The 22,838-nt window shown below is 40.1% G+C and overlaps 2 protein-coding genes across 3 annotated transcripts in view; one reads left to right on the forward strand and one right to left on the reverse strand.

The window, feature by feature from the left end:
• HBP1 (HMG-box transcription factor 1) overlaps positions 1 to 17,902 on the forward strand; it is a 31,225-nt gene extending 13,323 nt beyond the window's left edge. Inside the window, exons 4-11 of one of the 2 annotated variants that reach the window (XM_024761098.1) lie at positions 1,043 to 1,181; positions 1,734 to 1,845; positions 1,934 to 2,046; positions 4,492 to 4,648; positions 5,325 to 5,469; positions 13,164 to 13,481; positions 15,582 to 15,723; positions 16,802 to 17,902. In XM_024761098.1, coding sequence (XP_024616866.1) covers positions 1,043 to 1,181; positions 1,734 to 1,845; positions 1,934 to 2,046; positions 4,492 to 4,648; positions 5,325 to 5,469; positions 13,164 to 13,481; positions 15,582 to 15,723; positions 16,802 to 16,819 — 1,144 coding nt within the window. In that variant the 3' untranslated portion in view covers positions 16,820 to 17,902. The remainder of the gene's footprint in view (positions 1 to 1,042; positions 1,182 to 1,733; positions 1,846 to 1,933; positions 2,047 to 4,491; positions 4,649 to 5,324; positions 5,470 to 13,163; positions 13,482 to 15,581; positions 15,724 to 16,801) is intronic. The other variant, XM_024761108.1, reaches the window with a different exon arrangement.
• Positions 17,566 to 22,838, reverse strand: part of COG5 (component of oligomeric golgi complex 5) — a 269,636-nt gene continuing 264,363 nt past the window's right edge. Inside the window, exon 22 of the mRNA XM_024761085.1 lies at positions 17,566 to 18,960. Within this exon, the coding sequence (XP_024616853.1) occupies positions 18,846 to 18,960 (115 nt within the window). The 3' untranslated portion in view covers positions 17,566 to 18,845. The remainder of the gene's footprint in view (positions 18,961 to 22,838) is intronic.

Consider the following 22,838-nt stretch of genomic DNA (forward strand, 5'->3'; position numbering starts at 1 on the left):
GTGAAAGCAACGTACAGTTTTATATATGGATCCTCATTTAAAAATTGATTTCTGCGAAGGTATAATAAAAAATGTTAAGTTTAAAAAAATGAGGGCTAATCAGATTTCTCAGAGAATAAGGGAAGAATTGGAAAGTAAGATGTCCCTCCTCTTTTTAGAAAGAGGATTAGTACAGATACGTGTAAATATTTTTCTGTTAAGGACCAAATCCTTAGTTGGCATCTCAGAATTGTCCTGATTTGGGACAATTCAGATTTACTTCTTAGACCCTGAAATTTTCCTTTCTGCTGCTTTCCAGACTCCTGAGTCAGTATTCCTTACTGGTCGTCCTTTATGGGCTTGCTGCTAACTGTTACCCCTCTTATATGTTTGTGGGGGAAGGATCTTAGTGTGTTCTGGGGAGCCCCGTGTACTCTGAAGGGAGCACTGCCTGGTAAAGAGACTTTTGACAGGAAAGCGGGGCAAGAGGTAACTTACTTTTTTAAGGTGATCCTGGTGCAGAAGTAGCTGGCTTTATGTGTAGATGCTTTGCAAATAGGCTGTTTTCTACTATAATAAGTTTAAACATTTTAGCTTCAGGTAGTTCACTGTATCTGCCCAGTGATACAGGCGGTTGGTAGATAAAGAGTTCCGTGTTGGTCACGTTGAGCTTGGAGGGCCGAGATTTGGTGACCACATCACAGTAGGAGAGAGAAAGGGATCGGGAGCCCTGCATAAGGGGGTATCATCCTTCATGAATGAAACTGCACACTTGTATGTGCTTAGTGATATAAAAATGAGTGAATGAGTAAATGAAACAGTAGTTTGGAATTTAAAGTATATTATCTAATCTGAAAAAAACAGTGTTTAAAATGTGTGAAGAGGGTTTGGGTAAGATGTTAAGGGACGACATACTGTAGACGAAACCCTGATGTCTTTATTAGTGTTTCCCATAGGTGTCTTATATGTAATAACATTGGTGTTATGAATATGAAGTTCACCAAAAGGAAAGCTTTACTTTAAGGACCTTTGCTTTGTGGTTAAAACAGTTTCTTTATTTTAGATCATCTCCTGTACACATCATAGCTACTAGCAAAAGTTTACATTCCTATGCGCGCCCTCCACCGGTGTCCTCTTCTAAGGGCGGGCCAGCCTTCGCTCATCACCACTGGAAGGAGCAAACACCAGTCAGACATGAAAGGGTAAGTTTATTCATGAGGTTAAACTTCATGAAATCTGTACAGCAGCTGAAAAACATGAACTTTCCCTCTCTAAGCAGTTCTTCTGAAGCACATGCAGATGGGAAATAGTCTCTCTCGCTGTTCTCCTGCTGATCTGGATTCAGTTATATGTACAGCTCTATTAACTGTTAGGAAAGTTTGTTACCAGTGGGAACATGCATTTAACTAAAACTTCCCAGAACTTCAGTTTTCGAAGGTGATTTTTCTCCCTAAGTTTAGAATGATTAAGTTATCCATTAATAAGAAAGTCTTGGGACTTCCTTGGCTATCCAGTGGTTAAGACTGTGCTCCCAATGCAGGAAGCCTGGGGTCGATCTCTGGTCGGGGAGCTAGATCCGGCATGCCACAGCTAAGACCCGGCATAGCTAGCCAGCTAGCTAGGTAGCTAGGTAGGTAGGTAGATAGGTAGGTAGCTAGGTAGATAGATAGGTAGATAGATAGTCTGAAGACACAGATTAACAAAATACATCTTACAAAAGAAAACCTAGAAAGTTTGTAATATTTTTTCCACAGGCAAGCAGTGAGTCAGAATCTGGCATTTTCTGCATGTCCTCCCTCTCAGATGATGACGACTTGGGGTGGTGCAATTCCTGGCCTTCAACTGCTTGGCACTGTTTTTTGAAAGGTAAAAAATGCTTGAATTCTTTACAGTTTATTTGTGTAGCAAGCACAGTAGTCACATATCTAATACTTGTTTTTTACTTAAACTGTAGGCACACGACTGTGTTTTCATAAGGGAAGCAATAAGGAATGGCAGGATGTGGAAGATTTTGCTAGAACCGAAGGCTGCGATAATGAGGAAGATCTCCAGATGGGCACTCACAAGGTTGATTTAAAATCCTTAAAACTTTTACAAGTCTTTCAAAAGGGAACATAGGTTTGTTATTAATCTGCAGGTGTATCCTCCCATTTGCTTCCATGTTTAAATGACATTTGACATTTTGGGAGGAGCTCCTGTGACTCCTCTGTTGCTTAGCCCGATGGAGAGGAGAAGCGACTTTAGGTTTTACCTTTATAATGAAGCTTTCTTAGATGGAAACAAGAGTGTATTTCTTAGCACTTTGTACACATTTTATTTTGGGGAAAATTAAACTGGCATTAAACACAAAATGAATAAATAAACCAAAGCCTTACCTTAGGTAATCTACAAAGTGGTTATTTCTCCTATGGATAAGTGAGAATTGATTGAGTTACATTTAAAATGACCCATTAAAATGCTGGTGTTTTCTAAGTCGATAAGCAAAGGCAGTAGTGGGCAGCAAGCAGTAGGATAAATGTTGGATGAAACCTTTATCTTTGAAATCTTCAATTTCTCCATCTCCATTGTGGGCAGAGAAATTGGGCATGTGAAGTGTGCTTATGTAAAATTCCTGTTCTGCGCCTGCTGTCCCCTACTAGTGAGTCTCTTGAGAACAGCAGTCCTGACTTGGCGGCCTTCAGTCTCCCCTTCTTGCTGTAAGCATTACATAGTGAAGTTCACCGTAGTCCGACTTCAGCCTCTGCTGCTCTACTAAAATCATCTCAAAGGTTACTAGTTTTATTTTGATTGCTAAAGAGACTTCTGCTTGTTCTTTTTGACATTTTTGCAGTGTTTGACATAGTGGATTGTCTACCCTTGACTTGCGTAGCATGGCAGTGCCCTGCTTCTCCTTCTGATGTCTTGTCTGTTTGGACTGGTGGCTTGTCTGCCCATGATGTTGAATGTTAATAAGGTTCTACCCTTCCTCACTCTCTTCACCACTTTTTCTCTGATGATAATGTCGACAGCAGCTCCTTGGTGGTCTGTGGAAACTGCTTTGGTCTTTCTTGGAGTCAGGAAAGCTGGGGTCTTTCTGGCTCTGCCAGCAGCTATTTGTATGACTGCCCTTGGGCAGTCTATCAACCCCACTGGGTATTGCCTTCCTGATCTGTAAGACAGAACTGGGATTAGCTTTAAATTCTTATAACTCTAAGAATTAGAAAATTCTGTAATCTAGTTACTAGTATAGCCAACACTGGATTCACCTTTTTCTTCCCCATCCAGGTCCATTTTTCCCCTTTTAAGAGTATTACTACCCTTTCTTGATTGTCAGATTCAAGACCTTTCTTTCTTTCTTTTTTTTTTTTTTAATATTTATGTATTTATTTGGCTGTGTTGCAGCACGTGGGCTCTTCGTTGCATCGCGCGGGCTTCTCTCTAGTTATGGCGTGTGGGCTCCAGAGCGTGCGGGCTTAGTTGCCCCGCAGCATGTGGGATCTTAGTTCCCTGACCAGGGATCGAACGCGTGTCCCCTGCATTGGAAGGCAGATTCATAACTACTGGACCACCAGGGAAGTCCTCAAAACCTTTTCTTGATTGCTTCATTCAAAACATGAATGAAGTTGACTGTTTCCTCTCTTTGTATTCAGTTGATCCATTCTGTTTCCTTAAAGATTTTTTACATTTATCCTTTTCTTTCATTAGTTACTTTGACTGGACACTGTAGCTAGCTGTTGGCATGTCTGTCTCCTTTGTTTTTCTGTGAATTTAAGGGTAGGGATCATGTGTTTTCAGAGGCTAGCACCTGGCATGTACTAAGTGCTCAATAAATAGTGATTGAATTTAAATTCAGCCCAGTTCTACCACCACTGCACTTGTCAGTTCAAGACTGTAATGGGGTTCTCTCGTTATATCTTCAAATAAATTGAATACTAGAGGTACCTTTTATCTGTAGCCTTTGTCATCATCTTAAAATCAACAATTATATTAATAAAAATATTTTCATTGACTTCCCAGTACCTTCTCAAAGGAAAGTTTAAGCATTTTGCCTGTCTTTAAGATCCCTTTACTTACTTACTTACTAACGGGGCCCTCCTTTGCAGTCTTGTTTGCCCCAACTCTGAACTAATCTTGTATTTTTAGCAGATACTCAGCACTCTCCAAAGAAGTTATTAGTCACAACTATTCCTGGTGTAAGGCAGGTTCTTGTACCTTTTTCAATTGCATTCTCCTTTTAGATTCCAGTTCAAATGGGAATTGAAAGCCCCCCCAATCTTTTTCTCTTGGAGTTAATATCTCCCTTTATTAAACTCCATTAGCATTATTTGTACTTGGATTGAAGCACTTATTCCAGTCAGCTTTATATTGTAGTAATATCTGCCTTTCTTCGCTACTGGGTTGAAAGCTCCTTAATGGGAAGGATCCTGTCTTGTTTATTTTTACCTTTTCCACAAAGTCTTACACATAATAGGAACTTCACTCCATGTTGAGTTGAACATTGCCAGTTTATTTACTCTATGCATGTATTTCCAGGGCTATGGTTCTGATGGTCTAAAGTTGTTATCACATGAAGAAAGTATATCATTTGGCGAGTCTGTACTGAAGTTGACTTTTGATCCTGGTACAGTCGAAGATGGTTTACTTACTGTAGAGTGTAAACTGGACCACCCTTTCTATGTTAAAAATAAAGGTAGGGTTTCAATTTTCATTTTGTAGTAACTTTTTAAAGAAAGCTTCTTAAATCTATACTTATGTCTTGTGGCATAATTATTTGATGATTAAGAAAAAACGTTTTGAAGGGAAAACTTCTTTCAAACTAAATAAAACTACCATAGGAAATGCCTTATAATAATACCTAATGATGTTTAAATGTCTTAGCAGTAGTCAGGTGGAGCTCTACTTCCTGTGGGTATGAACTTGTAGATTCATGTAGCATACTATAATAAGCTCTCTGTTGTTTTGATATAGTTTGGGGAATGGAGTATTCTGGTAATTGAATTTTGGTTGAGGCCAAATATGCTTTACACCTGAATCACATTAACACTGTCAAACGTAATGATGCAGAGACTATTTCATGGTCTCCATCATCATTTATCATTTACTATCTTGTAGGTCAATGGAAGTGCTGATTGATAGAATTTGATATATTAGTAAAATGCTGAGTTAAACTAGTTTTGGAGCGCTTTTGCATTGTTTAAATAAAACACTTGGATTTGCTTTGTGGCAAAGATATATGACTTGTGTTATAAATCTATGACATACTTTTTTTAAGACTCAGAAGTGACATAGTTATCATATAATAAATAATTTGGATGCTTTCTGTCAATCTCCATCCTTTATGTAACAATAGTTTGCTTTAACTTTAGGTTGGTCATCATTTTATCCAAGCTTGACTGTGGTACAGCATGGCATTCCATGTTGTGAAATTCATGTTGGTGATGTATGTCTACCTCCTGGACACCCCGATGCCATTAATTTTGATGATTCAGGTGTTTTTGATACATTTAAAAGGTAATATTGAATTCCTTTTTTTCTCTCTCTGAAAAAAAAATTAAAGTTTACTCTTAATCTCCCTAATGATTGCTGTTTAGGAGGTTAAACCTTTAAAGATCTGAGAATTATAAAAGGACTACTTAGAAGAGGGACGTACAGTTGACCCTTGAACAACACAGGGGTTAGGGGCACTGACTCCTCTACACAGTCGAAAATCCACATATAACTTACAGCCAGCCCTTTGTGTAGGCAGATTCAACCAACCATGGACTGAGTAGTATTTACTATTGAAAAAAAATCCATGTGTAAGTGGACCCATGCAGTTCAAACCCACAGTGTTCAAGGGTCAATTGTATATGAATAAATGAAAAGATACTTGATAATTAAAGTAAAATAATATAGTTCGAGTTTTTAAATTATTATTAATTTATTTATTTTTGGCTGAGTTGGGTCTTCGTTGCTGCATGCGGACTTTCTCTCGTTGTGGCGAGCAGGGGCTACCCTTCCTTGTGGTGCATGGGCTTCTCATTGTGGTGGCTTCTCTTGTTGCGGAGCATGGGCTGTAGGTGCGTGGGCTCAGTAGTTGTGGCTTGCAGGCTCAGTAGTTGTGGCTTGCAGGCTCAGTAGTTGTGGCACGCAGGTTCAGTAGTTGTGGCTCGCAGGCTCTAGAGCGCAGGTTCAGTAGTAGTGGCGCACGGGCTTAGTTGCTCCTCGGCATGTGAGATCTTCCCAGACCAGGGCTCAAACCTGTGTCCCCTGCATTGGCAGGCAGATTCTTAACCACTGCACCACCAGGGAAGTCCCTCGAGGAGTTTTACAAAGAATGAAATAATGCCATTTGCAGCAACATGGATGGACCTAGACATTATCATACTAAGTGGAGTGAGTCAGAGAAAGACAGATAGCATATATCATCACTTATATGTGGAATCTAAAAAATGATGCAAATGAACTTATTTACAAAACAGAATTAGACTCACAGAAATAGAAAACAAACTTATAGTTACCTAAGGGGAAAGGGGGGGTAGGGAGGGATAAATTAGGAGTTTGGGATTAACAGATACTAATATATAAATTACTATATATATAATAGATAAACAACAAGGTTCTGCTGTATAGTACAGGGTAGTATGTAATAAACTATAAAGGACAGGAATCTGAAAAAGAATATGTATATTAAATATATATATATATATATATATATATATATATATAAGTGAATCGCTTTGCTGTATACCAGAGAAAAGATACATGCACCCTAATGTTCATAACAGGACTATTTATAACAACCAAGACACTTAAACATTCCAAGTGCCCATCAACAGACGACTGGTTTTAGAAGATGTGGTATATATACAAAGGAATATTACTCAGCCATAAGAAAAATGAAATATTGCCATTTGCAGCAAGATGGATGGACCTAGAGAATATTATACTTAGTGAAATAAGTCAGACAAAGAGAAAGACAAATACTATATGATATCACTTATATGTGAAATCTAAAAAAGAATACAAATAAATCTATATACAAAGCAGAAACAGACTCACAGACATATAAAACAAACTTTTGGTTACCAAAGGGTAAAAGGAGGGGAGACAGTGATAAATTAGGATTAACAGATACAAACTACTACTATACATAAAATACAAAAGTAATAAGGATTTACTGTACAGCACAGGGAAATACATTCACTATCTTGTAATAAACTATAATGGAAATTAATCTGAAAAAATATATGTATATAACTGATCACCTTACTATATACTTGTAACTAACACAATATTGTAAATCAACTATACTTCAAAAAAAAAAAAAAGACTTTTACATGGAGTAGTCATGTAGGAAAAGTGACTTCATAAAACATTTAAGATTAGGAAATACCACATTATATGTCTAGGAATTAAATAGATCATCTTTGATAGTTAAGAAAAGAAAAATTTGCTAAATTTGGCCAGTTGTTTTGAACCAGACCATAAGTCTGTTAATTGTATCTTTCTTTTTCTTAACTGTGTCTTCGTTTACTATTCATTTTGACCAAGGGCATTAGTTGCATGGATTAAAAATTGTAAAAACAGCAAAAAGTTGACATTTGGAAAGACTTAAAGAGGAAAGTGATTTTTCCTGAGATCACCCTATTAGTAAGTGGTAGAATAGGACAAGGACCCATGTGTGCTGACATTCAAGAAAGTTGACCAACTGTCTGAAGTTGTGCAGAACTTTTCTGGTTTTAGCACTGAAAGTCCTGCACCACTGGAAACCCTTCAGTCCTGGGAAAATAGGGGCAGTTGGTCACCCTCCTCCCAGAAGGAACCCAGGGAAAGTATATGATATCTGGGATTTTAAGACCCATTCTTTCTTTTTTTTGAAAAAAAGTTAGCTTTTATTTATTTAGTTTTGGCTGCGTTGGGTCTTTGTTGCTGTGCATGGGCATTCTCTAGTTGCAGCGAGCAGGGGCTACTCTTCATTGCGGTGCGCGGGCTTCTCATTGCAGTGGCTTCTCTTGTGGAGCATGGGCTCTAGGCATGCAGCCTTCAGTAGTTGTAGCACACGGGCTCAGTAGTTGTAGCTCCCAGGCTCTAGAGCGCAGGCTCAGTAGTTGTGGCGCACGGGCTTAGTTGCTCCACGGCATGTGGGATCTTCCCGGACCAGGACTCAAACCCGTGTCCCCTGTATTGGTAGGCGGATTCTTAACCACTGCGCCCAGGGAAGCCCCAAGACCCATTCTTTAAGATAATTATCAAATCCATAGGCCTTTAAGTAGAGAATTTTCAAGAATTTCTGCTGGCCTGAAGATTTTAAATAAATTCAGTTTAATATAATAAAATAAAAGGTTAATATGTTTTTTTATTTTGAAAGCATAAGTGAGACTTTTTTTTTTTTTTTTTTTTGCGGTACGCGGGCCTCTCACTGTTGTGGCCTCTCCCCGTTGCGGAGCGCAGGCTCAGTGGCCATGGCTCACGGGCCCAGCCGCTCCGCGGCATGTGGGATCTTCCCGGACCGGGGCACGAACCCGTGTCGCCTGCATCGGCAGGCGGACTCTCAACCACTGCGCCACCAGGGAAGCCCAAGTGAGACTATTTTTAAAAAACATTTTTAAAAATCAACCAGCACAGGGCCTGGCACAGGCTATATGCTCAACAAACATCTGCAAGATTGCAATCTAAATGCTGTTTGACTCTCTTTTATACAGTCTTTTTTGAAAAACAAGACATTGTTAAGGTCCAGTACTCAGAGTATTCTTAGGATTTAGATCCATGATACCTCTAATGTTTGGTGAGAGTGTAAATGGATAAAAAAATTTTGGAAGATACTTTGGCTTTATTGTCTACCAGTGAATATCAGCAGTTCCATTCCTCTGTATGTACACCATAGAGAAGTAAATGCTTGTAGACATGCACTAGGCGATGTGTAAAGTTCAAGCTGTGTGTTGCTTATGACGTGGAAACAGTATCAGTACTCATTCACTGGAGACTGAATGCATATAGTGTGATAGAATCATACAGTAGAATTCTTTTTGTCAGTTGAAGTTGAATGAACCGTAGCCATACATTTTAAAACATGGATCTTTAGAAATGTTAAGTAAAAATTAGTCTGGAATCAGATGTTCTTTGGAAATATATCTAATAAAATTAAAAATCTAATTACATTTACATAATCTTTCTATAGTATGTAAAATACACATTATACAGTTACGCCAGGGATCCTCAAGGTCACCCCCAGGTTCAGTGACTTACTGGGAGGGCTCACAGGATTTAGTACTTAGTCATATGCACAGCTATGATATCTTACACTGAAAAGATATGAAGCAAAGTCGTGAACAGGAAAGACGTGGGCTTAAGTCGGGGGAAGCCAGGCTCCCAGTGAGTCCTCTCCCCGTGGAGTCACACAGGACAAGCTTATTTCCCCCAGCAGTGAGCTACAACACGTGTGAGTCATTATCTACCGGGAGGCGTATTAGGCACGCAGCACCAGGGGTTTTATTGGGAGCTGGTTGCATAGGCTGCCTCTGCCTGGCATATACCAAAAGCTTCCAAAAGGAAAGCAGGTGTTTAGGGTAAACCGTATTTTTTGTACATACAGTTTAGGAACAGTGAGCCACTCTTATCAGTTGTGGGTATGATGGGAACCCTCCCGAAATCCAAGTTCCAGATGCTAGTCAAGGGCCAGCCTGTAAGTAACCCTTTGAAAGGACAGCAAGCCTGCAACGTTAATTCATTTCTGCACAATGAAACATTATGTAACATGTTAATATAATTGCTATTTTAACACAATTAATGTCACTATAGTTTCTATCGTGTTTATGAATGAGTTTTATAATAAAATTGTTGGGAAATTGAGGGAATGATTAACAGTTCAGGAGAATGGTTACCTCTGGGGGTGACAAATGTAGAACTTTAGTGATATTAGAAATATTGTTTCCTTGTTATTTAAAAATTTTTATTATACATATATTCTTTTTCATATTCTCTTCCATTATGGTTTATCACAGGTTATTAAATATAGTTCTCTGTGCTGTACAATAGGACCTTGTGTCTATCCATCCTGTGTATATCATCAGTAGTTTGCATCTGCTCATCCCACACTGCCACTCACTCCCTCCCCCACTCTTCCTCTTCCCTGGCAACCACAGGTCTGTTCTCTGTGTCTTTGAGTCTGTTTCTGTTTCATAGATACGTTCATTTGTGTCATATTTTATCTTATTTTAGTATTATTTTTTATTTATTTATTTATTTTGGCTGCATCACGTGGCTTGCAGGATCTTAGTTCCCTGATCAGGGATTGAACTCAGGCCCTTGGTAGTGAAATCACGGAGTCCTAACCACTGGACCACCAGGGAATTCCCTGTCATATTTTAGATCATATGGTTGTCTTTTTGACTTACTTTGCTTAGTACGATAATCTCTAGGCCCATCCATGTTGCTGCAAATGCAAGCCTCAGTGTTTTAACTGTAAAATGGAGGGGATAACACCTGCCTAACTCTACTCCTTGTCGTGAGGACTAGAAATTATAGTATCCAGCTGGCACACAGTAGGTGCTCTTGGGTCATGCTGGTCTAGGAAGGGCACTGGAGTAGATGTTAGCTTGCTGAGGACCAGAAGTAGTCAGCAATAAACTGATGGATGAGCTCTTAAACACAGTAGGTGGCTCTATTGTAGAAAGGAAGCTTCCAGGTGAGAGAGCTTGAGTTGAAGAAGCCCACTTGAGACATTGGGTATTGAGGCCAATCTTCTAGGCATCAGGCAGGTTTAGGACAGTCACTTTACCAATCTAGACTACTTCTCCAATAATAATTGATACCCCAGTTGAGTACCTGCTGTGTGCTCACCTCTGCCTTAAGTGTTTTATACAGTCTGCTCTGCCAGCTGTGCAACACTGCATAGCAAATATTATCTTCATTTCAGAGCTAAGTAAACTGAGGCTAGAGGGTTACCTGCCCAAGCTCATACCATTAGTAAGTGGCAGAGACGGGCTATGAGCCCAATTAAAATTTTATATTAGTACGTTCTCCAGAGTGATTTATTTTACCCTCTCGGTCAGTTGTCAGTCATTTTGAGAGCCTAGTACGTGCTGGCACTGGGGATTGAAGATCAGTTAAGACATAGGCCTGCCTCTTTGCTTCCAGCCTAGAGAAGGGAATGGATGAGGCCGTGTGTACCGTGTGTAGGTGCTAGTTGGGAGGCAGTGTAGCCTGGTTAACAACACAGCTCTGCAGCGGACTACCTGGATTCACAGCCGGGCTCTGTGATAGCTTTGCTGCGGAAACTGGGGTAAGTTGATTTTTCCATGGTCTTCAAAACAAAGAAAAAAGCTGTAAAATGAGGATCATATCGAAGGGAGGGTTAAGTGAGTTAATATTTCTGATTCAGTTAATAGACACTATACTATTGTACTTTTTCTTTAAGAGCAATAGACAATGACGGTGGAAAGGGGCATCCTAAGCTCGAGGAATGGCACGTAGAAAAAGAGTGAGGTGAACTAAGGCACATTTTAGGAACAGACAGCAAAGAGAGCGAATGCTCAGTATAGCAAAAAATTAGGCTCTTTTAAAAAGATATTTTATGTAATATAATGCTGTAGTCATGTCAAAAATCTGAATTCTGTGATTGAATATTTCAAGCTACTTTAAATCGTATCCATAATGGAAATGGATGACGGTTATATTTGTACCACTAGATGGTGGAGTTTTCAAATTTCAGTAGGCAATTAGCTTACCCTATTTTTAAATCTTTCGGTATTTCAAATTATAATAATTATTATAATAATTTTGTGTCAGGTTCATTTACAAATGCTTAACTTTGCTATTTTTCTAAATTACATATGAGAGGGGCTTAAGATAGCAAAAATTATTTCTCTGGCATAATACTGATTGCTAAGCATTTATTGGATGATTTTGGAGTCATACTTGTAAGTACACTTATTTCATGTAATACCTTTAAAAAAGCAGATGTTGTGTGGTTGATAATTGGTAAAAGTCATTTTTACTGTGTGCAGTGAATGGCGTGCAGCTCACTCAGGTAGCTCTCCCTTTGTCAGAATCATTCATAATCGCACATTGCTTCACCTGTAGGCGGATACTATTCCTGTAGCTATTATCAACCTGTTGATGGACTGCCAGAATCTCTGTTTCAGGGAGAGAAAGAGGAGTTGGGGTGAAGTAAAAGATTTTCTGCTGAGATTACCAGTGTAAGCAGTAGAAGTTAACAGAGTTGGAAGAGAATTCTCTTGACAGGTATATTTTTAGGCTGTGGTCTACGTTATTTCTAATTTTCAGATGATGTTTTCAATTAACCTGATGGTTATTCACCTTGAGGTTTGCCAACAGCAGTGCAGAGTACCACAGTACTCATGAGGAAACCTGGGGCTTTGGAGCTGGACAAACAGATCTGGGTTGAGAGCTAGTAGCTGTGAGGCCTTGGGTGAACAATACTTTTTTAGCTTGTTTCTTCATATAAAGAGAGGATAATGATAATCGCCACGCAAGCTTGTTGAGAAAAGGAGATGATACGGAAAGCTTATATACCTATATAAACTGAACATACCTAGCAAAATGTGGCCTTTCCTGATCAATGTGGGGTTTTAAGTTATTAGGCTATGTTATAATATATGGATAGCCTTGAGGGGAGACTAATGCATGTATGACTGTATTCACATGTCATTGTAAACAGATGACCCAGGCTGCTGTGCATTTAAAGTTTCTTTAGCTACATTTAACCACTTCTGTCTGTCCTTACCCAACATCTTGTCTTCTGTAGTAGTTAGTCCTTAGCCCTGGTATACGCTTGCTACTCTGTTTTAATTTTGTAGTTTCAGGCTTCTAGAGGTCAACAAATTAGATTATCAAATTTGTCAAAAAATGAATCTAAAGTAGGAATGAGTTGTATGGGATCTGAAGAAGGTGTTTGCTATGAATAAAGTATGTGGATTGTAACAGATTCCTTTGAAGTGGGGAGGCTTGGAAGTCTTTTATAAAAACATTTTGTATTAAGATTAAAAAAATAAATTTAGTAAATGCATACATAAGCTTTCATCTTACAAGCAACTATCAATGGTGAAGTTGCTAAAGTAGTGTTGGTAACATTATTTAAGGTAAAATACATTGAAATTTCCAATCAGATCTTAAGGGTCTTTTTTTTTTAAATCCTGTTTTCACAAATCAGGTAACTATACTGAATTAAAATCCTGTTAATGAATTTATATATTTATTTACAGCTACGACTTCACGCCCATGGATTCCTCTGCAGTCTATGTGTTAAGTAGTATGGCTCGTCAGCGTCGTGCATCTTTGTCTTGTGGAGGACCTGGAGGTCAAGACTTTGAAAGATCTGGATTCAGTAAAAACTGTGGCTCCCCGGGATCCTCACAGCTCTCTTCCAGTTCTTTGTATGCTAAAGCTGTCAAAACCCACAGCTCAGGGACTGTGAGTGCCACTTCTCCTAACAAGTGCAAAAGACCAATGAATGCCTTCATGCTTTTTGCCAAAAAATACAGAGTTGAATATACTCAGATGTATCCAGGGAAAGATAACAGGTAAAAATAGTGATAATTCTGACTGTAACAATTCAGTAACACTTCTGTGCAGTTCAGAGGAGCTGGGACAGTTGCGTTATTCAGTAGCTTTCATTATTGAGTTCTGTTTTCCACGTTGATTTTAAAGTAAAATGTTTAAGTGGAATTTTTAGGGTCATGTGTAACTGTTTCATAATACCTAGACAGATAATTAGGTTAGCTAAGAGGTAAGGATCTGCCTTCTAAAATAATATTAAATGTCACTTGCCTGTTAGATGACACAGTTCTAACAATTGACTGTTCCATCTTTACAGAAAAGACTAGCACCTTCTTGGGTCAGATCTCAAGGATGTACTTATTTTACAACTGTGTCATGCTACGGGATGTGCAGGCATTGGCAGTTTGTAATGACTGCCAGATTTGTCAAAAGACTACGTGGGGTCCTCACTAGAGCCCAGGGATAAAAGTTAACAGTGCGAGTCCTTCCTACTGTTTGCTTGTGCCCATACCTCATCTCTTAGAATCCTCTACTGCTCGCTTCCTCTCAAACCAAGTTCTCCACGAATTAAAATTATCTTCTCCATTCTTCCTAGTTCCCTTAATCCTTGATATTCTGAGAAAAGTCAAATGACTATGCACATGGAGTAATTCAGCTTTGAATGCCGGTTTTAATGACTCATGCTCTTTTCATATATATATACATATATGTATACACGAGATATAATTGACATATGACATTATATTAGTTTCAGGTGCACAACATAATGATTTACTATTTGTACCCATTAAGAAATGATCACAACTAGTCTAATATCCATCACCATACATAGTAATTTTTTTTCTTGTGATAGGAACTTTTAAGATCTATGTTCTTAGCAGTTTTCAAATATACCACACAGTATTATTCACTGTACTCACCCCGCTGTACATTACAGCTCCATCACCTAAAACTGGAAGTTTGTACCTGTTGACCATCTTCACCCATTTTGTCCACCCCAAATCCTTCCATTTTAAAAAGAGAAGCTTCTTGTACCAAATGCATCTGTGAGTTGGAAATTGATACATATGTGAATACTTTTTAATCAGTTTCACTAGTAAATGTGTCAACCATTATGTAGTACCTTTAACTCGGAGACTATAAAAACCGGTTTTTATTTTACTAAAAGAAGATGCAGTGCAATGTTGAATTGCATCGACTTACTGGATTAAAAAATACATTTACTACATTTTAAATTTCTTTTCAAGTAGAGCTTCTGTGGCGACTGTTCTAGAGCCCTGTTCTCTAGCTTCCGTGTCAGCCACTGTGAAATCTTTTGTATGTACTTCATGCAGTCATTCCAGACCACCTGTTTCGTATGAGTATCATGAAATTAAGGGTTAATGAGGGTTAAGCTCTTCACAAAAGGGAAACAGTTTGTGTCTGCCTGTTCTGGATGAGACCATTTTAGTAGTTTTGGGAGCAAATTAATAAATAGGGAATAGCTTCAAATTTCTATCATGATGGGTCTTACCAGTTTGACTTTTTCCCCTTTGAGTTTATCTGGTTTTCTTAAGTAGTAAGTGTAAATGTGGCCTAAGGTTTATTTGGTGGTGTTTTTGGAGATAAGTGTGCATAGTTAGCGCCACCACATTTTCACGGCGGTTGCATGAATGAAAAAAGGCTTATCGTGACTATTTGATGGGTTATGGGCACAAACAGAAAGAAAGAATACCTACCTTTCAATACAAGGTGAATACTTTATGCTGCTGATACTAAACACTGTCTGCCTTAATAATCTTAAACATCTTTGGAAGACCGATGTACCCAATGGTAATTCAAACAAACCATTTCGTTGAAATATTTAACTTTTTTCTTCAAATCTAAGCTGTGTAAAATATCCAGTTTTTAGCCCTTTTAGATATTGGCCCTATTCTAGGAGGCTTTAATTGCCAAGGTTACGATGAATGGACTATGACTTCAGATTTTACTGGAAATGAGTACAGTAGTCTTGACCTTTCTCCTTCTCTATGTTGGACGAGATTTTTGTCTTTCAACTTTCTACTTCTTCCTAAAGTAGCAGCACTTGACATGAGTTTTCTGAAAAATTCTTGCTTTCAACACTGTACATGTTTCTTTTACAGAGCCATAAGTGTGATCCTTGGTGACAGGTGGAAGAAAATGAAGAATGAAGAGAGGAGAATGTATACATTAGAAGCAAAGGCTTTGGCTGAAGAACAAAAACGTTTAAATCCTGACTGTTGGAAAAGGAAAAGAACCAATTCAGTATGTTTCAACAAGTAGTTGCTTAAAGTGATCTTGACTTAACTCCAAAATTGTACTAGCGTATTGGAGCGGTTGTTAGAAGCTTTAAAAGGGTGTTGATGCCATTTCTCAGCCTTCTTACCTTTCAGAACCTAAATAATGTTTGCACACCATCATATATAAGGCAGGCTGCCTTTCGTCATTAGTGCCATTTACTCTTGTAGCTTGGAAAGTAGGAATGTTTGCTAGAGATGCTAAAGTAGAAGAATCTGAAATGAGTATTTCTGGTTGGGTTGAAAGATGGGGCTTATTAACTCATTACTATCACAGGAGAAGAATTTTCTGATTTGGGGTGGTATGTCTCAACAGCCTTTCTTTTCTTAATTGGTGATGGGCTGTGGAGGTGGGGACTTCTGACATTTGCACAGAATTTCTAGGTTAAAAATCTCAGCAAGGAAGAAATAGAAAGGCCCGGGAAGGCTAGTAAACAAGTTTGCACCATAATAATGCTGTATTGGATAGACCTTATTCTTAAAAGTTTTCCATTACTAGACTAGCATCTTTTAAGTGTTTTCGATTAATTACAAGAAAACGTCACATGATTGATAGAACAGAATGAGCTCAATTTGAAATATCATTTAAAGACAAAGGGACAGCATCAGTACTTCGCAGCAGGAGGGCTGGCCAAGGATGTTCTAATTCATTCTCTGTATTTGTCTATTTCTGTATAGTAACATGTGGTTCTCATCTGCGTAAGAATTTCTTATAAAGAAGCAGTCAGCAGTCAGATTCCAGTATGAGGGTGACTGAACTAGATTTTTGAAGTTCTTTAGGATTCCATGTGGTAGGACTTGGCCTGGATCCCCTTTCCTGTCTGCTCATCCTAGTCGATCTCTCTTGTCTCAGCATTTTCATAAATTTTCTGGATGCTTGGACCATCAGGTATTATCAGACTTTAGAACAATCACCACCTTTGAGAAAGCGATCTTTTTTAATAGTATGGTTGTTAATGTTATATTACCCATCTTAGCTTTCATTTGTAGAATTGCTATGTATTGATGTGTAAACATTCACTGAGTTATTCATTTTATCTCCACAGGGCTCACAACAACATTAAACCAGGATGCTTATGTTCTTAAGTCTGTATTTGCATAAACGTTGACTGTTGATGGAAAGACTTAAGAAGATCAAGGTCTCACCATTTGTCCTGAATCCGTGTGACCGTAAGATACTGATAGCATTGAGTCTTGAAATGATTGATTTAATAATATGAGTGAGGATTTGCTTTCTCCATTAGAGCATTAAGTAAGCTAAAACTATCAACATTGTAAACCAAATTGCCTTATTTTCTTCCAAACTTCATATATGTCTATCAGGTAATATAGGCTTGAAGATTGATATCCTGTGGTGCTAAAGTACAGTAGAAAGAGAGGAGAAGTGTATACATGTTTTATTTTAAATTGTACAAAGGGGGAATTTAAAAATATGTAACTGCTGTTTATACATTGGCTCCTTACTGCTTATTAATCTGTATTGTATACATAATGGAGTGAAGCAGAAGCCGGGAGTTGGCCTTTCCTTGAGCAACCACCATATGGCTCAGCATCTGTGCCAAACACGGGGGCTCCTAGTCTGGCCAGTGCCAAGAGGTTGCCGGAACAGGGGGCAGGTGGATGGTGTCAGTGTCACAGCCTGAGAGCCACCTGCCACGGCTCCCGGAGCATGCTGAGTGGACGCGCCAGGTGGCAGCACCCACCCCTTGCTCGATGGAGACAGCCCAGGCCAAGGTAAAGTTAGTGAATAGCATTGGGGTATAGTCACTGTAATGGTGCTGTTAACGGTTGACACCATTGTATTTTTAACTTTTGTGTCCTGTATCTCCTCAGCCACATATCTTAATATCGTATTTGTCATCGTATCTCTATGGTGGGGGCAGACTTTGCACTTAGGCAGTGCAACACGTGCACTTTACTTTCCTCCAAACTGTCCACAGTGAGAGCAAACACAATGGCAATACAGCTGCTTATGCCCTGAGCTACAATCATGGCTTTTCATGTTACTTACCCAGTGGTGTTTCTGGTTAGGAATCACAGCTGTAAAATTGAATTTCAGTTCATTACACTTCATGATGTTGCCCCTAAATTTTGCACACTATATTCTTGTATATTATTTCAAATAAAAGGAAAAAAATTGTTTATCTCTGACTTCCACTGGTTGATCCTGACTGAACTTTACCAATGAGTCATCAGAATAACAGGTTCAGGAGATGGAAAATATTTTAGAAGTGGCTTATGGGATTTTAAACATTAAATTTAAAATAAAATGTTAATGACGGCAAGGGCAATAGAAAACTAAGGACCTAGATTACCTACTATTTATAAGAAATCTTGTAGAGTAAAAGTTATTTTTAACTTGGCATCTCTGTTACAAAGTTGAACAGCCCCAAAAGTCTGTTTTTAATAAAATGACACACAAGAGTGTAAAGACAGCCTTGCTCTATCTTTATTAAAGATACAGTAAGACACAGTTGAACAACATGTAGCCCTACATCTTAGCTTTGGGATATGCCAGTGGTTCCCAAACTTCGTTGCACGTTGGAAACACTTCAGGATATATATATTTTTAAATACTAATGCTTGGCTTCTACCCCCATATGTGTTAATAAGGGGTACAAATTGGGCATCAGGGTTTTTTAAAGCTTCTACCAGTGAGTCTAATATGCAGCCAAATATGGAAACCACTGGGCTACCTACTTATCCAGTGAGGAAGGATGCCAGTTGGGGAGAAGCAGTGTACTTACTATAAGTTGGTCGAATCCCTTAAGAAGCAGCGGGGACTCTGTGATGGGAAAGAAGTTTTAGATAGCCTCACAGAAAAGCCTGAGAGGAAAGACAAGAGTTTGGTATCTTTCTGGAAAAAATCAGGTCCACAGAGTTGGAAGGTGGTGATGATGAATCAGTTTTGACATTTTATGCTACGTAAGGTAGAAGGGCTTCAGAGGTAAACAGCAAAGATCAACAGGAAATACAAAAAATTCAATTACGTTCTTAAAATAGGCAGCTGTCCTTTAGAGTATGTGTTAGTTTAATTGCCAACCTTGGATGGGTTAGCACAAAATGGACACTAAGAAATACTTCACATTATTACTGAAGAGCAGACATAGCTTTTTGAAGCAGTTGAACCATTATGGGATAAACTGGTGCAAATTCTTTGCCTTCTCTGCTTTTAACTGATTGAACATAAGCTTCCAGGGCACCCCTGAAAACCAAAAGAAAACAAGGATCAGAAGATTATACAAATGAAATAAAGGAGCTCGGGGGATGCCAACACCTAAAAGCAGCCCATTTCTGGAACTGCTTTGCCCAGTCGACCAGCCCTCAAACACTTGGTGGTCGCGTTCCTGTGGTTAAGGTGCAGAGCTGTGCACGGTTTTCAGCCCGCGTTGCACTTAGTGGTCTCATCACCCAATCGGAGGCTCTCTGGCGGCTAAGATTTCTTTCCTAGTGAAGACACTTCTGCGGAGCCAAGCGCAGCCTGTCTCGACGCGCCGAGCTCACGAGGGGGCGCCCTGCACTGTGCAGCGTGCACGGCACTGCCGGAGGCGGGGCCCTCGCTCAGCACACACCGACACTGGCAGGGCTTTGTATTCCTGTTACCACAAGTCGGATAAATTGTTCTTAGGCTCCAACCGTTGGCCTATTAGGCGACGAGAAGGCAGGCAGTCTGAATTTAGCCAAGAGTATGATAATGATGTTCTCATGAATTAGATCCGGGGCCCACAGGTCAAGTCCAGCCCTGTGTTTGTTCGTTTATGCATATTTTTCATTATTGGTCTATTTAAGTTCCAAGTAGAACAATTTTTTGTCATAGCCATGAAGTTTCACACTCTTGAGAGTAGAGAATTTCCATAAAGATGTAAGTTAATACCATAACTCGGCTCACATACTGTCTCAAGTCCCATCTAATGTGTAATTTTTCACTTTTATTTGCTCCCAAACACTGAAAATATGCATCCTCTGTCAGGCTTGGCCGTTATTTTCATTTCACTGCAGGGGATATACTTGCCAGGCGCGTGTCCAGCTCTGCTCACACCACAGCGCCCTGCAACCCCACTAGTCACTGTCATGGTTTCATACACAACTGAATCTCCAATCTCTCATTTCCAGCCCTGACCTCCCTCCCGATCTCTGTGTTCTGGACATCTTTATCTGATTCCTTCCAGGTCTCCCTCAAACTCACCTGTCAGAAACCTAGGGCTGTCCGAACCCATGGAACGTATAACACTGGGAGTGAGCCCCAGTGTAAGCTACGGATGCTGGGTGACCATGATGTCCATGTGGGTTTCCCAGCTGTAACAAATGGGGCCACTGTGGAGGAGGGGGTGTTGATAATGGGGGCGGCTGTGCAGTGGGGGCAGGGGACAGGGAAAAATCTGTGCCTTCTCAAATCTGCTGTGAACCTAAACCTGGTCTAAAAAATAGCAAAGAAAAAGGAAAAAACAAACCTAGAATAAAAAAACTCTGCCCCTTCCCCTATTTCAGCAAAGGACACCATCATCTCCCCAAGGTCTGTATCTAAAATTCTTTTAGTCTACACCTGACCACCACTTTTAACTTACCCCACGTTACCACATCCGGTCCCTCCTCTCCCCTTTAGCTTCAGTCTCAACCCTGTCATCTTGTGCCCTATTTGCTGCTGTAGCCTCATAGGTGGTGGTCACCCTGGTGCCATCAGCCCTGCACTAGAGGACCTGCCACACTACAGCCAGAGACGGCCCCCTGAGGTCCGTGACCTGCCATGCCCTCTCGCCATCGGGGCAGTGTCTCCACTCAACCCCACCGAACACCAGCTTCATCAACAACCTCCCCCAACGCTGTGCAACTGCTGGGTTCCAAACCGTTTGCTGTGCCCTAAAAAGACCCTCAAATCATTAGTTTCCGTTGTTCGCGTTACAGACACAGGCAGAGCAGCTCCATCCAGCTCACTGGTGACTCTCAGCCCAACCCTGAGAGACCTGGGTGCTCGTGCAAATACCACTCTGAAAGAAAGATGCCTCTGCCTAACAAGATCGGGCTTCAAAAAGGGCTTGTTTCCCTTCAACCACACTGGCTTGTCTCATTATTAGCAAGACACAGCTTCTTCATTAACCATCCTTATCTTTGGAACGCCCCCCCCCCCCCCCACTTTCTTCCTCATAGAGCTTTTACACAGGACCAGCCCAAATGCCTTGCTTTTGATAAAGCCTTTCCTAACTCGAGGCAGCACAAAGCTGAATCCACTGTGGAGTCACATAAAGTGGAAAGGTCTGGGACTTCTGCACCAATAGCATGGCTTAGCCAGACCCCAGCATTCGGGGACGGATTCCTGAAGGCTGGCTTCAAGTGAAGTAATACTTTACTACTCATGCTAAAGTAATCAAACTAGAAACCAGCTCTGCGGGGGCCTGGCAGGCTCTTAGTTAAGAAGCACCACTGGTACATCAGGCTCTGCGCTCCACACCCCCCACTCCCCGCACTGAACTAGCTGTGTGATCTGGGCTACATTTTGAGCCTATTTGCTCATCTGCAAAGTGGGAAGAATACCTACATGATTTAGTTTTGAGAGTTAGAGGATCGTACTGTGAAGAACCTGGCTCTCTTCCAAGTACATCTATGAACCTATGAAGCACTCAAATACGGTTTTCCCCACCGCGCTTCTGATGGCCTCAGATTCTCCATGTAAGGGGCAAGTTGTTTACGCTTCTACCATGCATGACCACATTGCCGTGAAAGGATCTGTGTGTTGGTTCGTTTCCCTCTTAATATGTAACAACTCTGAGGCTTGGGGCTGTTTTCTGCATTTATGTAGCCCCAGGACCTAAGTGCTTGCCAAATGCAGGGTGAATGAATTAAAAAAGTGAATTAGATACAGGAAGACAGAGAACTGTAATGAAAAAGACAAAAGCAATGAAGAAAGGAAATAAAAGAGAAGCATGAGTGCAGGGATCCTCAAAAGTACAGGCAGGCAAAATGGAATTTAATGCCCTTAAAGAACAATGTCCTGTGAGATGCCTTATTCATGTCAGGGCTGAGCCTTAGATGAAGCTGTTTCTCTGTGAAAAAACTTATTTCTTTTAGTAATGCTATTTAAGTTGCTATGGCATCCTGGGCAAACGCCCCACTCCCAACATGTAGTCCCTCCAGATTCACACAAGGTAGAGAAACCCCCAAGGGCTCCAACTGTCTTTGAGACAATGGTGTATATGTATCAGTCTAAGAAATTAATGCACTGAAATTCACAGAAACTGTAATTCTGCAATGAATGGGTTAGAGTCATTTTTATCTAACCAATGGACAAAAATCCACTTAGCAGTTTCATCTGCTTTCAGAAGGATAAGATATTACATAAAACTAGACAATATGTGGAAGAAAGTTCAGAAATGCGTTTGGTTAGTGTTTTTGGTTTTCATCAAAAACACCATCAGAACTATGGAGAGAAAAAAGATGAAAGCTGCCCTCCCACGTAAAATCAGAGCAAGATTTTCAAGCAATTATTACTTCATTTGCTTGAGCAAAACATCAGCTTTCTTGGAAGTCGGGCCAAGCATTATGTAAGAGTCTCAACTCTGGTTTGTATCCAAAATAGGAAGATTATTAAAGTTACCCTATTGAAAAAAGAAATTAGTATAGGAATTGTGCAAACAATTAGCAGAGGGGAGGGTTTGTGGTAACATGGCAACACTGCCCAATGTGATATAAACTAACCAAGTGGAGGATTTTACGGAACACACAAAATTGATTTTTGTCAGGCAGGACCTACCAGTGTGCTTAGTACAGAGATACCTAAATGACTTAAAAAACTACCATGTGCCTTCGCAGGCCTTCCCCTGACTCCATCCTCCCCTGGGTCTCACCTCAGGCACCCAGTTCCCAGAACTGGAAGGGATCTCACACCACAGGAGATGTTCCTATGTGGAGACCAAACCCCCACCTCCAACAACAGGGATCCCGTGGTTCTGCAGAAGTGGAGCAGCTGAGGGAATGGTTCCCAGCCCGTGGGCCCTGGACGCCCGGAGGAGGGCAAGGGGTCCAAGGATGCACGCACGGGGCACTGAGAACTGTCTGACGATTGTACAGGTGAAAAGTACCAATAAGCAA

The sequence above is a fragment of the Neophocaena asiaeorientalis genome, unplaced genomic scaffold (genome assembly GCF_003031525.2).
Source record: "Neophocaena asiaeorientalis asiaeorientalis breed wild unplaced genomic scaffold, Neophocaena_asiaeorientalis_V1.1 scaffold508, whole genome shotgun sequence".
Taxonomy (NCBI): domain Eukaryota; kingdom Metazoa; phylum Chordata; class Mammalia; order Artiodactyla; family Phocoenidae; genus Neophocaena; species Neophocaena asiaeorientalis.